Here is a 13,889-nt window from a genome sequence, read left to right on the forward strand (position 1 = left end):
AGTTGTCTGTACCTTTCTTCGATGAAGATAGTATTTGTTTGGTATGGAGTGTAAACTGGCCTGCCAGGCCATGTGAGTGAGTATGTGGGTGTCACTTTCGTGGATCAATAAATAAAACCCAAAAAGTCAGAATCCAAAATGTATTGAATACAAAACAATCTAATAAAATTGTCAGATGGCAATTTCAAAATATTCTATTTTAATAATAGTTAATAGTAAGAGGAAACATTGCCCGTCTGTCGCAGCGGCGATCGGCCGATCGTATCCCTATATATTACATGAGAACTGCGCGCGTCTGTGGGCCTCATCACAAATAAACTAACCTAAATTACATACACATATAAAATACGCAGAGCCGAGCGACCCGCTCCATGCTGTGGCGTTGCCGCCGCTATTTCATCGCCGGAGGCTCAGCCCGAACGTTCGCCAATTTTATAATTGTAATACTAAAATCCATCAATTGCTATGACATGTTAAACCTCGTACAAACTCTAGTTGTCAGAGCTGCAGCACGGCGTGACATCTCCAGTTTGTGACAGTCGTACAGACATGAGGACTCGCTAGCACTAGCGACACTCTGTCTCCTCATTCTAATACCGCCTGATGTACACCAATGTATATAAAACTGCGTCCCAAAATATATATCGGAATAAATTGATTAAAAACAATAATAAAAAAATCAATATATAGGAACATAGTGTTGGAAATAAGAAAAAAAAATAGTTTCCTATAAACAGTCACCCTAGTATTAAGCTTTGAATATAGTGATTTGAGAAGCGCCGATCGTTCAGTCCGTACTACAAAGATTGTAAATGTTCGGTCAACGTTTTCCATCCACGATGCTATAATTAAAAGTCGCGCTATCCTTACGCTAAACAAACATCGATAGGTATATAATTGAATTAGACATGATTAGTTTAAAACATCTGTATCTGCACCGTGGCACGGCGCTATTTTAAGATGTATTTTCTAGATGACTTATACATAATCAGTAAATATTACATTAACGCGGGCAGGCGACCACGGTAACATCGCCACTCGTTGATCGACATAGCAGAAACTAAATGAACGACGCTTCAATATTATTCCGAAATAATTTGGATTACATCTAGTGGAGTAAAGAAACTTTACACCTCCCGTAAGGGACAAAGGGATTCATCTATACCTATTCTAATTACTTTGGAAGGGTACTTTAGATAGGGTGAACTACATATTAAATGTCTGCGTTATGTTACGGGGCCCGAGTTTGTTTCGCGACAAGATGACGATTTCTATGTAAATAATTCGAGACATAGTGTGACTACAAAAATCAAGGTAGTAAAGGCAGTAAAGTCCAATAAATGCATAGATTTATAACAGCGACTAAAAAAAACGTTGCATAACTATCCAAATGGAAAAGTAAGATAAAAGTTTAGCTATATGGTCAAATTAAAGTATGGCCTTGATGACGACAAATGTTAAAACATTGTGCACGAATTTAAAAGAATTTAGTATAAATTCAGTGTGAAATAAAAGGAATAGGAAGCTGGATCGTCATCTTGTGTGCGGAACATCTCACGAGGCGAGCAGCCGTCGCGCGGTGACGCGTGACGCGACGTGGCGGGGCGTGACGTGACGTGACGCGACGTGAGGGCGTGACGCGACGTCTAGATGGCGTCGATGTCGACGTCGACGTCGTCATCGTCCTGCGGCTTGGGCTTGGCGGGCGCGGCCGACACCGCCTTGATTGGTGTCGCCTTGGCGCGGTCGTCGTACTCGATCTGTAAGAATACACAAGTCGTTTATTTTGTTGTTTTTGCTAAGGAGTGAATGTATTGTCTACTGAGTATTATACACCAGATAACTATATTACCACTTAATTGTTGCTTTTTGATGCAAATGCAGCTATTTTATTTTAATGAAACTAGTACTAGTAGCATCGCAATCACAACAAAGACCACGTTTTATCCGGTTTCCCGCAGTTCCGTCGTACGTGCACGTACCTCGATGTCGTCGTGCTCGGAGTCTGTGCCGCTGGAGTCCTCCTCGGCGTGCTGCAGCCACTCGAGGAAGGGCGCAGCACGGCGCCGCACGTCGGCGATCACCTCCTTGCTGGCGTACTTGCGCGACGGCTTGGCAGACCACTCCAGGATCGCCTTCTCCTCCACGATGTCCTCGTCGTACAGCAGCTGCAAATTAAACAACATAGTTAAAAAAAAATCGTAATGTTTTTGTTTGTGAACAGAGTGCTGATTCCGAATTTTGTAAGTTTACGCGCTCGATACGTAATTATAACTTGGCTGAAGTAAAGAGTCGTATGCTACATGACATGATTAGAATATAGCACGTTCATTCGTTTTTCCGGATAATGATGTTTACTAGATCGCAAGTGAGCGCGTTTATAGTACGACCAAGTGCCGATGACAGCCTTTATGAAATAAACATGTCAAAAATGAATACTACGTAATTAAGTTGTATGATAATTTACGCATCGAGAAAGTTAACTTGTAAAACTCGCACTAGGCACTCTGTCGTAAACATGAATGACCGGAATGTTTATATTTTGATACTAGCCGTTTTCCTGCGGTTTTACCCGAGTCACGTGGTAACTACTGCCCGTAACGGGATAAAATATAGCCTATGTTACTCGTGGATAATGTAGCTTTCGAATGGAGAAAGAATTTTTAAAAACGGTCCAGTAGTTTTTGAGCCTATTCATTATAACCGAACAAACAAACAAACAAAGTTTTCCTCTTTATAATATTAGTATAGATTGAAAGTGTAGACAAGTTTGGTCTGGAAGGTGTCAGACCGCACAGTCACCTTGAGTATGGCGGGCACTTTGGGGCGCAGCGCGGCGTGGTGCTCGCACAGCGCGGTGAGCGCGTGCAGCACGGCGCGCTGGGCGCGCGGCTCGGCGCGCGTGCAGCGCAGCAGCAGCGCGCGGTGGCGCCGCACGTCGCCCGCCAGCGCGCCCGGCCGCACCAGCACCTCCAGCATCACCAGCGGCGCCTTCGACTTCACCTCCAAGCTACACACGCACATGCAATACGGCACACTAGCTCGATGGGCTCTCGAAAACTAATATCGAAATGACATGATACTTCCACAAAAACGTCAAAAAAAAAATGCGGGCAATGTGGCCCTATGCCTTTACTTGTGATTACAGACACACTTCGGTCTATTGACAAATCTACAAATTAATAATCCATCTACTCGTTAAATAAGGACAAATGAAAAGGAGAATGTGAAGACTATTCATGTTCATGTTGGACTCTTTCTCACTTATGTACTCTCACTCTCGATCTCACACTAGATCGAAAACTTGATTAAATTTTTAACTATATCAGATGGATGTGTCCGCTAGTCACTGGATCTTGCTCTATCAATTTAATTGAATTGAAACAATCAAATAATAAACTACAAAGTTTAGATAGCTAACGTTGACTGAACGGATAACAGAAAGCGAGAGTGAGTACCACATTTTCATGTAGAATATATATTCAGTAATGGCTACATACCGTTCAGCCTCGTGCAGTATCTCGGTGACGGCCTTTGGAGAGTCGACGTCGCCGGCGGCGGCTCGCTGCTTGAGGTAGGCGTAGAACAGGTCCATGCGCTGCTTCTCGTTCTTCTCGCTGTCCTCCGATACCGTCATACTCTTGGCGCCCTCCGTCAAGTCTGACATCCAAATATAAATTATAATTATTTATTTTTCTTTACAGCACTATAGAGCTAGAAATATAAGTAATATGACTCTCACATCTAACTTATCATCCCGAATAAACACAACAGCAACATGTTACATGCAACATGTTGCTTACATGTTACATGTAACATGCAACATGTTGCTTACATGTTACATGTAACATGCAACATGTTGCTTACATGTTACATGTAAGAATAGTGATATAGTTTATGTATTGTGTCCAACGTAATGGCGGCTCAGAACATAGCCCTAGTGACTGCGCAGAAACCCTTTTTTTCAATAACAGCTGCGTACGCGTAACTGCACGAGAGATAGTAAGATTAAGGCTGCCCCCGCCCATGTCCATGTTCCTATAATCGGTGACCGATTTTTTGTAGGAGAAAAATAAAACACACTGATAACTATAGTGTAACGCACACGACCTACAAAAAGTGGGTCAAATTATATCTGTTCTACAGAGTAGGTGGGCAATCCGTATCTGCGAGTATGTATAGTTATCGGCACGGATATTGAGCTCTCGGCGGAAAAATGGGGATCACTTTGCGCACTGTACACATAAGGCAATAAACCAATAAATCGCAGGTGAAGGTCAGGGCTCAATATCCGTGCCGAGAACTATAAATTGTGTGTAACATGTATGTAGTACCCTGCATGCGAGCTCGCACGGCGGCCTCGCTGACGTCGACGGTCCAGCAGTCATCGTCGTCATCATCCGCTGCCTTTTCCTTCTCCTTCTTGCTGCTCTTGGGATTGGGCGTCGTCGGCGTCACCGGGGCCTCGCCCTCCTGCATGGAACACAATTCAAAATTACATTATATGTTCAAAATTAAAATTTAAAGTAGGTTAGTTTTTATCGAATTTTCGACTAGATCACAAACTTTTTGACGGTTCTATGTATTTGTTACTCTATTAATTAATAATTCAATAAAAATACTACGAGTGGGGAAGTTGAGATATGGCGTCAATCGAAAATCACACAAGTCACTTTTTTTTTTATTTGCAAATAGGCTTCCAAGGTTTTTGCTTATACAGTATTTTTTTTTGTTATTATGACTATACTAATATTATAAAGTTGAAGAGTTTGTTTGTTTGAACGCGCTAATCTCAGGAACTACTGGTTCGATTTAAAAATTTATTTCAGTGTTAGATAGCCCATTTATCGAGGAAGGCTATATAGGCTACTTTTTATCCCGGGGTACGGGAAGTAGTTCCCACGGGATGCGGGTGAAACCGCTGGCAGAAGCTAGTTATGACTATAACGGTATAAAATAGAGTAATAATTATAAATTAAGTAGTGCGTACGTACATGCTTGGCGTCGTCCTGTCCGTCGTGGTTGCCGTTGGCGGCGCCGGGGCCGGAGCGCTTCGAGCGCTTGCCGCGGTTGCCCTCCGTCAGAGACGAGCCCTGCAACACATCACCGTTACACCGTTATCCACTGAATATATCTGTTTTTGATATACAAGCTGGTTCCAAATGAGATATATTTATTTATATCACTGCCGGGCGAATAGCTCTCCCCATAATAGAAGGCTTGAGTAATGATTACCACACTTCTAGAAGATGTATACCTTCAGTAACATAACATGGCAAATATTGGTGGTACACCGAGCATGTATGTGCGTTAGGCCTAGTGCATACAAATGAGCGCTTCAGAAAATCAACTTTAATCCAATTGATGTAAAGTACATATACATGTTCTAATGTTCAAGCGTCGTCGAGGGCACAGAAATCTCGCGTGGCCTTGTTTTCGTTATTTTATACTCGATTTTCTTCTTACAAAAAATCTTCTCTGCTGCGCTCTTCTCTGCCTACGCTGGACCTTGGTGCTGGACCTAAACTTTTGAAGCTTAGCATGCTATATGGAACATGATATATTGTAAGCATGCTATGTTAGTCGCGAGTATACCTGGTGGTATACCTGCATGCTGGGGTCGAGCGCGGGCGGGTTCTTGAGGATGAAGGTGTTGAGCTTGTGGTTGAAGTCCAGGGTGCCGTGGTAGCCGCAGGCCTTGCAGCCCTGCGAGATGGTGTTGCGCTTGGTGGACACGATCAGCTCCGTCTCCGGGTTGTCGCACTCCGGACACAACACGAACTTGCGGATGAACCTGTAACAGACAATGCAATGATCTGATGATTCCTAGTTTTCCTATAGCTAGGGGTATTGAAATTCCCTGCCAGAGTCAGTGTTTCTGGGTCAAGATTGAATAGGTTATTCCTAGGCAATCGCCTAAGATATAAAACGGTGTGTTATGGATAACTAACTAACAAAGGAAATCTGACCCAAAAACAAATTCTAACATTTTTTACTAGCAATAATTTCTTACAGGTAAATATGAAAATACCAGAAGTAAGATATAAAGTAGAGTCTTACCCGTCCAGCAGGTCCTGCAGCTTGGCGGAGTCATGGCTGCCGTTCACGATGAACCGCTCGTTCTTGAAGTCAAACTGCGTCTGCGCGCCTAACTCGCAACCGAAGTATTTCGTAGGATCTGAAAAACAACATTTTTTGATTAATTTTGGAAGAAAGCCTCTTGACTAGTGCATTCTTTCTGGACGCGATATAACTTTGAAATGATTGTGTTATGTATAAATGAGGATGGAAGGAAAATGCTAAGTAAACCAAAGATTGGAAGGATGGAATTCCTGAAATATGACAAGAAAGGGCTGAATGCTAGAAATGCAGCTTACAGAGAAGAGTGAGACTGTAAAACACATTGAGTCGCCACTATACAGGGTTATTGGTAACACACTAGCAACCTTGCAGGACTGTATTACTAACATCATAAACTACAACTTTTGTGCTATGACTTTTTATTAAACATTATCCGTCTTACCACAAAAACTTTTTAACGTCAGTTTAAGACTTGTCTAAAAAAATGTCAAATTATGACGTTGACATATGGTTCATTTTGGAGCCACATTTTTTTTAGACAAGTGTAAAACAGTTGTTAAAGTTTTTGTAGTAAGGCCAAATACATTTGCCAAAAACAAACCTACAAGATTTCATTGTTCTGTCTAACACATTTCAACTCTATTTTGCTGTAGTGATAAAATTTGCACGCCCCCACCATTTCTTCACCAACTAATGGCCCGATCGAAACCAGTCGAGCGATTAGTCGACCTTAGAGTGTGTGGACGAGTCGAGATTATCACATATTACAATGAATTCGTTTGGCGTAGAGGGTTTGTTTGCACTTTTAGAATGAATGCAAGATCTTTACCTACCCACGCCTCCCGCGCACTATTCTCGAACCTAGTCATACTTTATATAAAAAAAAATATCGTCTTCTTCACGTACTGTGTGCCTCGGTGGACGACCACTATCCCTGATGGCATGGCGGAATTGCCCGTAATCTCGTAACCGTTGTGTGGCGGCTAGCATTGTTACTCAGCGAGGTGTAGGGATGTTTGGGAATCGTATGGCGTATTGGCGACAGGCTTCCTAAACATTGTCATCACACCTAGCAAGCATTTGCACCATTTCTGTGTACTCGACATTTGAATATCGATACGCCATACTGTAAAGATAATTTACGTTCGCACAACCGAATTTCGCTACAAGAACACGTATGACGCGACGCGGGCGCATAAAAACGACTGACGGCCGCTCGTAAATAGGTCAAGTTCAAACGCTCTCCCGCCGCCGCCCGAGCCCCGCTCCACTCCGCTGTCTTTTGTACTACTGTTTACCTAACTAGCGCTTTCTTTTGCTTCCCATAGGCTAGCCGCACACACTCAATAATATTGTCAATGCAAGATTGTCAAAATCTTCATCAATAAAATGATCCCCGCACACTACACAATATTATTGTCAATTTTTCATGGTACAATCTGACTCAGTCGCTCCGCAGCTAGATTCATGTGCGCACGTTGAACATAATGGAAAGAAAGAAAAAAGTCGTTGCATTGAGTATTGCATTAATTTTACTAACTAAAAAAAGGCAATCAAGAAAGAAACGATGGATTAAGGACTGGATGAGAAAAAAGCTGAGTTAAATCACTTTAATTTAATAAATGAACTACGTTTTTCCGTAAGGGTACTATCATCAACAGTATCAATACTATTTTCGCTTTGGATACTGTTTTCGTCTTCCATTTTGAACAAGTAACACGAACGTCCACCTGCCTTGAAATCTTTTCCTCAACTAAAATATTGCCGCGCGGCCGCACACGTCAATATGATTGACAATACCCCTGCCTCCCCCCGATATTGACGTGAAAAAATCTGAATTTCTGGATAATCTACAATATTATTGAACAATACCGCAATACAGGCCGCACACACACAATATTATTGACAATACGTACTTTATTGACAATATTATTGAGTGTGTGCGGCTAGCCATAGACTTCGTAAATTTTAGAGCGTACACTTGAAACATTTTAATTTTTGTGTGAAAATTTTGACGAACTAAAATCTGAGGATTATTAAAAGTCGTAGAACAAAAGTTTTAGTTTATGATATTAGTGATACGGTCCCGAGAGGTTGCCAGTGTGTTACCTATAACCCTGTATAAATTGGGAACTGTTCAAGAAGACAAGAGAGTAACATATAAGGTTGTACTCACAAGTGGCAGGTCTGCCAAGCGCCTTGGCCACCTCAGGCATGTTGACGATGACGGTCTTGATGCCGTTGCCCTTGCCCTCGACCTTGGCACAGATGCGCGGCATCTTGTACCGGTAGAAGGCGTCCGCCACATTGCGGTTGACGTTCACCGACCCCATGGCGACGGCTGGCTATGCCTCGGGCTTGCTATGGACAAATGTTCTGCGTGGTATCTTCTGGAAAACAAAATCATGGTCAAATATAACAGCAGTTCATTTTTTTTCAGACCGATTTCGATGCAGGACGACATGTCCGTAAGCGAAAGTGAAAAAATGGTTACTGGTTTTTGTAATACACATAGGTAGTTGTTTCTTCCCCTGTGTCCTACTAAAGGATGTCTTTTATACAATAGGGGCAATGAGCAAATGAGTTGACGGGTCCCTGCTGGCATACGATCATCATCGCACATGGGTGTTCATGTACCAGGATCACCCTCTTCAGATAATATGGCATATAGAATGAGATGGGTCGTACTAAAGGTTAGACAGGCGTTCGTCATGTGTTTAAAATGAGAAAATTTTGTATGTAGAATTTTCTCAAACTTTTTTGTAGTAAGACCAGATATGTTTAAGTGGCAATATCTCACCGTATAATGTAAATAAGCGGTCCTGTATGCGATGTGCTAGGTCTAAGAGATGCGGTGCGGGCTCGACGATGTGTCAGCGGGGCGGCATGGGCCGGGCCGGCGCTCCCGCGCGGCGCGCCAGTCACGTCTGCCGCAGCGGCAGCAGCTTCCGGTGCCTGTTACTGCAAAATTTTGATGGTCTGCAACACAGAGCGGCAGTGATACGCTGACTTACTACTACACATTGCTACATTGCTACGTTATTATATCCATTGTGAATTAGGTAATAATGTGTTTCGGTCGATTGAAATAGGTCTCTCTTCTTGACGGCAGTCGTGGGCAACAGGGCTTGAACACAATAGAGTTCGCTGACAATTCTTCAGGAAACTGATACTATGATTCCGAGCATGATGCTGATCATTACAGGCATTATAAAAAAGGCTTATGAAAGGTTTTAAGGCTTATAGGCGATAAGTCTCTTTATATCGTATTCGGCTGTATCTTGTTCTTCGAATACTATTGTATATCGTGAGCAATGCATCCTCATCATCCTCCGAGCCTTTTTCCCAACTATGTTGGGGTCGGCTTCCAGTCTAACCGGATTCAGCTGAGTACCAGTGCTTTACAAGAAGCGACTGCCTATCTGACCTCCTCAACCCAGTTACCCGGGCAACCCTATCGTGAGCAATGCGTAAACATCTTATTGGCATCACGAAGTTTAGGTTTGAGGTTTTTATTAAATTTTCATGATAGAAGTCTTTATAAGGAGATGCCGAAATTACGCAAATTCATCTAAGAAAGACTACAAAAGTTTTCCAAAACTCAATCTTCTGGTATCGGGTTTAAAGGCAAACTTTGAATATCATTTATCTGATTTCTAAATAAAGATATTCTCGTGATTTTACGTAAGATCTGAACCTTAGCATTTGGGACGAAATTTATTTACCAGCATTATTTATCCGCATTACTCCCTCAATCAGATTTGATCATTGAGAGATGGTGAGGACTTTCATTCTTAGATTGGGATTTCTTATGGATCGTTTCCCAGCTAAAGTCTCTACAGTTTGTGCATTATGTGTTATGTGAGTTTTTCAGTTACCTGCGGGCAGTATATCTGGGTGTATGCGTCATGCACGCTCGACGGCTGCGGGCCGGCCTCTTGGTCGCGACACAACGACTACTCTCCTCGCACTGTACTGATGTCTCTGCAATGCAATATTACAATACGTTAATATTGATTGATGATAGACTTTGAGGAATGACTCGTTGACATAGCCCGATGACTGGCTTAAACTGCGCAGACTACTACGGCTGCTGCGGCAGGCTATACATAGTGGCAATGGTAAATTTAAAGTCATATAATTTGTGAAGAATATTCTATGTTTTAAATAACATACTTAGTGCGTACGACGCTGCTATCTCCAACAGAATAAAAGGTTGATCCATATAAAACCAATACGTGTACATTTACACACGCCTGCCAAACGTACTCGCAATTTTAGCCATCCTACGACGCGATTAAGAGCAAAAGGAAAAAAAATACAATTATTGCGTCACTTCAAAGCCATAAAATCCTTTTATGTTTAAGATACGCGAGGCGAATTTATTGGCGAACCGAGCCGTGAAGCGCACCGCGATAGAATGGGAATAAAATTACGAGCACTGAACGAATCGGCTACATTCAATAAGACATCTGTTACTTTCCTATTTATTGTAGGAAATTGTGTACCTACCGGAGACATTTTTACTTATTTTTCATAGGAATACAAAACCTTGAGTGGTTATTGGTTTATTGCTCAGGGAAACAAAGTGGCACTTAGTGGAGTTTTATGGAGACTTATAATCGTCGCTTGTTAAGTCAACGGGGAATATTATTTTCTAGAGTGGCACTTTTCCTAATGTACTGTACTGTAAATTATAGCATATTTAATAAAGATAAAATACTACAGCTCTAGATGCACATAGGTAGATAATAATATTTTCAAATGAAAAGTACTTGTTTACGTTGAATAGGCGTGGTTTATATTAATTCCCAAGTTTACATTTTTATTATGTTATTTCATCATGACATATGCCGATACGCAGTACTACAGTTCATAGTAGCAGATAGTATATTTTTCTGTAGGAGGCAAGTTGGACAAACAATACTACTACGATAACAATACATAAATACACCGCAAACGAATCAATTTATCACTTAATTATGTTTCATTAAGAATAATGCCAGTAAGTAGGCAAACGTTGACACATCCGATTAATGTACCAAGTGGCATAGATAAAAAATCCATTTTGACGTCAGGAGACAGATAAACAAACTCACTTTATCATGAGCTATCTCCATTCCCCGCCGTGGTCCGTGAAGCTAGAGGTACAAGGTGATCCTATTATAACTGCAATGTTGACACGTCGCGGATTCAAAACAATACGCACACGCTCGCATTCGCATGCAACTTGTGAACGTCCTTGAAACGGTGCATCGTGATTGGTGCAAGTGTTGGCGACACGCACACTGCCATCAAGCTAGGCAAAGGTTTTAGTAATATTTTCGGTGTCGCGTACATCGATGGTGAGGTTGGCCGCCATGTCGCGGCTCGTGGTGCAGGAGAGAAATGTACGCAGCTCAATGTTATTGAATACGATAGTGTGCGGTCACGGCAATCGCTCGCCAATCATTCTCGATTCGCCACGGTTGCTCGCTCTACCATCGTGTTGTGTGTTTAATGTGGTTTCGGATGTGGCCACTTTATTGCTACAATGTGATAAGCAATCTGATATTGAAAGTTTTACAGCGACGACATTGAATTCTTCGATATTTGTATGAAAGGCCGGAATACGACAAATTAATGACTGGGTGACTAATAGCTGAACCCTAGTCTTGTTTATCAGCCATTCATAGCAAAGCAAATAAACAACGTGCGCGATGCACATAAACCAATAAATGGCCAAGTTAGTTCGTAACAAAGTTAGATTGAAAACAAGCCAGACTTTCATTAAACGGAGAACTGGAGTAATTAAACTAGTGTACGTTCGATACTAGATGCAATTAATTAAAGAGTTCCGAAGACTGGAGGCAGCCACTTCAGTGGGGCGACTGAGACAACATATTTGCCGAGCATGAGCACACAGTCACGAAGCGAAACTTTGAGGAGAATGAACTACTTTTTAATGAATCTTTCACTTCTAGTATTGTCTTTTATTAGAATAGATTCGAATCGAATCAAATAGACGATGACTGTATAGTTTGAGGCACTCGAATGGCGAGCGAGAACTACTGAGTTCCCTAACTAACATAAAAAAAATATTTTATTTACCCTCAAATACTGGACATTCAACGTAATTTCATTTCTGACCGACTCAAACAGTTTGAAAAAAAAAACTCAACAAGCGTTTTCATTTGTCCCACTGCTGTAACTGGGCTGTGTACAAAGTCGCGGGCGTCCTCCAATTACACCGTAGGGGTCGGGCCGCAATGCGCCACGCTGGCCGCGCCTCACACCACACTAGACGGGCCATTCTTTAAATGGCAGTTCCAAATGGAGCTACAATGCTTTATAATGCGGTTTTATACAATGACGGCCAAATTGTGGGGTTGGGTTCCGCTAAAGTGACATTTGCCCTGTTCGTGTCGAAATTGCTTGGAGGCTTGATTCAAAGGCTACCCAGGAACTTTGATTATATATATGTCTAGATGTAGCGTCGAGTGCGCGCAAGCGTGGAAAAAAATGTCAATGAACTGCTCATCGACAGGAGCTTTCCTGTCAATCAGAACAGATCGTGCCGCTTAACTGTCAAAACGTATTACGCGCGCTAACTAAAATACAAATAACAGAGATAAAATGACGACATGTGCAATTAGTCTGCCGGAATTATAAAGGAAGGCTAAAAAGTTCCAATAACATCACCTATCATCGGTAACTGACCCAGAAAATAAATATTTGTTCTTTGTAATTATGTTTACTAAATCACGCCATATTGTATCAGTGTTGCCAGTTTCTGTTTTTCATTTTCCCAACTTCACGTGTTTATGTTATGTATAAAGGATATTTTTTTAAGCATTGCGCAAAAAAATAATAGATATAATTTCTATTTTTATTGCTCGCATAGACATTTTCTGATTCTCCAAAATATTATCTACTATTAATTGATTAGTAAATTATGGTCATCAACGTAACATCATTTTTTAATAGAATTCCAAGTAATCCTATTGTTAGGAGTCAGTGGATAGACTGCATTAAAAAAAGCCGCGGAGATGCGATGTGGACACCAACAAAAAATACCGTAGTGTGTTCCGATCACTTCCGCAGCAAGGACATGAGTACCGTCGACAAGATGAGGCGCCGAAGACTTACAAAAGGAGCAGTGCCAAGCAAGGTTCAATTTTCTATAAAGTTATAGTTAAACCGAATAACACTATGTATACAAACTTATTTAATTAGTCTATTTTTTTTTTATTATTTATGGGAGAATCGTAGAAGCTGGTATCATTATTTACGTCAACGCGCAGTGCAAAATGACATCTACACGCACACATGCATAACAATTTTGTTTCTGCTTCTTTGTTGGGATTGTATGGTGACACTCCATCTAGACATATATATAATCAAAGCCCAGGAAAAGGATTTCTAAAGATTTTTTTTTTTTTTTACCATTTATTTCATTTTATTTCATTATACCTAATTATAGTGTAATGGCGTTGCATAAAGGATCTAAAATGTTATTTATAACATAGCTAACTCTGATTGGTATTCCGACTACATATTTTACACAGAAATAACTAGGTATATTTTCGTATGCGACGCATACTTTCCATGCATTCTAGTCAGCGATATGGGTGAATTTCAACAGGTCCAATAAAATCTTCATTTCCGTGGATTTTTTATACTTCAACTTTAGAACAAGAAAAAATAGTGTTTACTAAAGTTTTTGATAAGATATGTATTCTTCCTTAATATCTAGTAGATAGCTTAAAAAACTAACGAGATATACAAGACTAAAATTTTCATGCCACGGCGGTGAAACATGCATGCAC

At 41.2% G+C, this 13,889-nt stretch overlaps 1 protein-coding gene across 8 annotated transcripts in view; it reads right to left on the bottom strand.

The window, feature by feature from the left end:
- Nucleotides 1-126: 126 nt before the first annotated feature.
- The window catches only part of LOC124636218 (eukaryotic translation initiation factor 5), a 37,410-nt gene continuing 23,647 nt past the window's right edge, over nucleotides 127-13,889 (bottom strand). For 4 of the 8 annotated variants that reach the window (XM_047172175.1, XM_047172179.1, XM_047172178.1 and 1 more), the window contains 11 exons: nucleotides 9,960-10,065; nucleotides 8,882-9,060; nucleotides 8,258-8,471; nucleotides 6,061-6,178; nucleotides 5,596-5,794; nucleotides 4,995-5,093; nucleotides 4,335-4,473; nucleotides 3,501-3,660; nucleotides 2,803-3,010; nucleotides 1,983-2,168; nucleotides 127-1,760 (listed from right to left, as the gene is read on the bottom strand). In XM_047172175.1, the coding sequence (XP_047028131.1) occupies nucleotides 1,647-1,760; nucleotides 1,983-2,168; nucleotides 2,803-3,010; nucleotides 3,501-3,660; nucleotides 4,335-4,473; nucleotides 4,995-5,093; nucleotides 5,596-5,794; nucleotides 6,061-6,178; nucleotides 8,258-8,414 (1,380 nt within the window). In that variant the 5' untranslated portion in view covers nucleotides 8,415-8,471; nucleotides 8,882-9,060; nucleotides 9,960-10,065 and the 3' untranslated portion in view covers nucleotides 127-1,646. The remainder of the gene's footprint in view (nucleotides 1,761-1,982; nucleotides 2,169-2,802; nucleotides 3,011-3,500; nucleotides 3,661-4,334; nucleotides 4,474-4,994; nucleotides 5,094-5,595; nucleotides 5,795-6,060; nucleotides 6,179-8,257; nucleotides 8,472-8,881; nucleotides 9,061-9,959; nucleotides 10,066-13,889) is intronic. The other 4 variants (XM_047172180.1, XM_047172183.1, XM_047172176.1 and 1 more) reach the window with 4 other exon arrangements.

Source organism: Helicoverpa zea, chromosome 14, assembly GCF_022581195.2.
Source record: "Helicoverpa zea isolate HzStark_Cry1AcR chromosome 14, ilHelZeax1.1, whole genome shotgun sequence".
Classification (NCBI taxonomy): domain Eukaryota; kingdom Metazoa; phylum Arthropoda; class Insecta; order Lepidoptera; family Noctuidae; genus Helicoverpa; species Helicoverpa zea.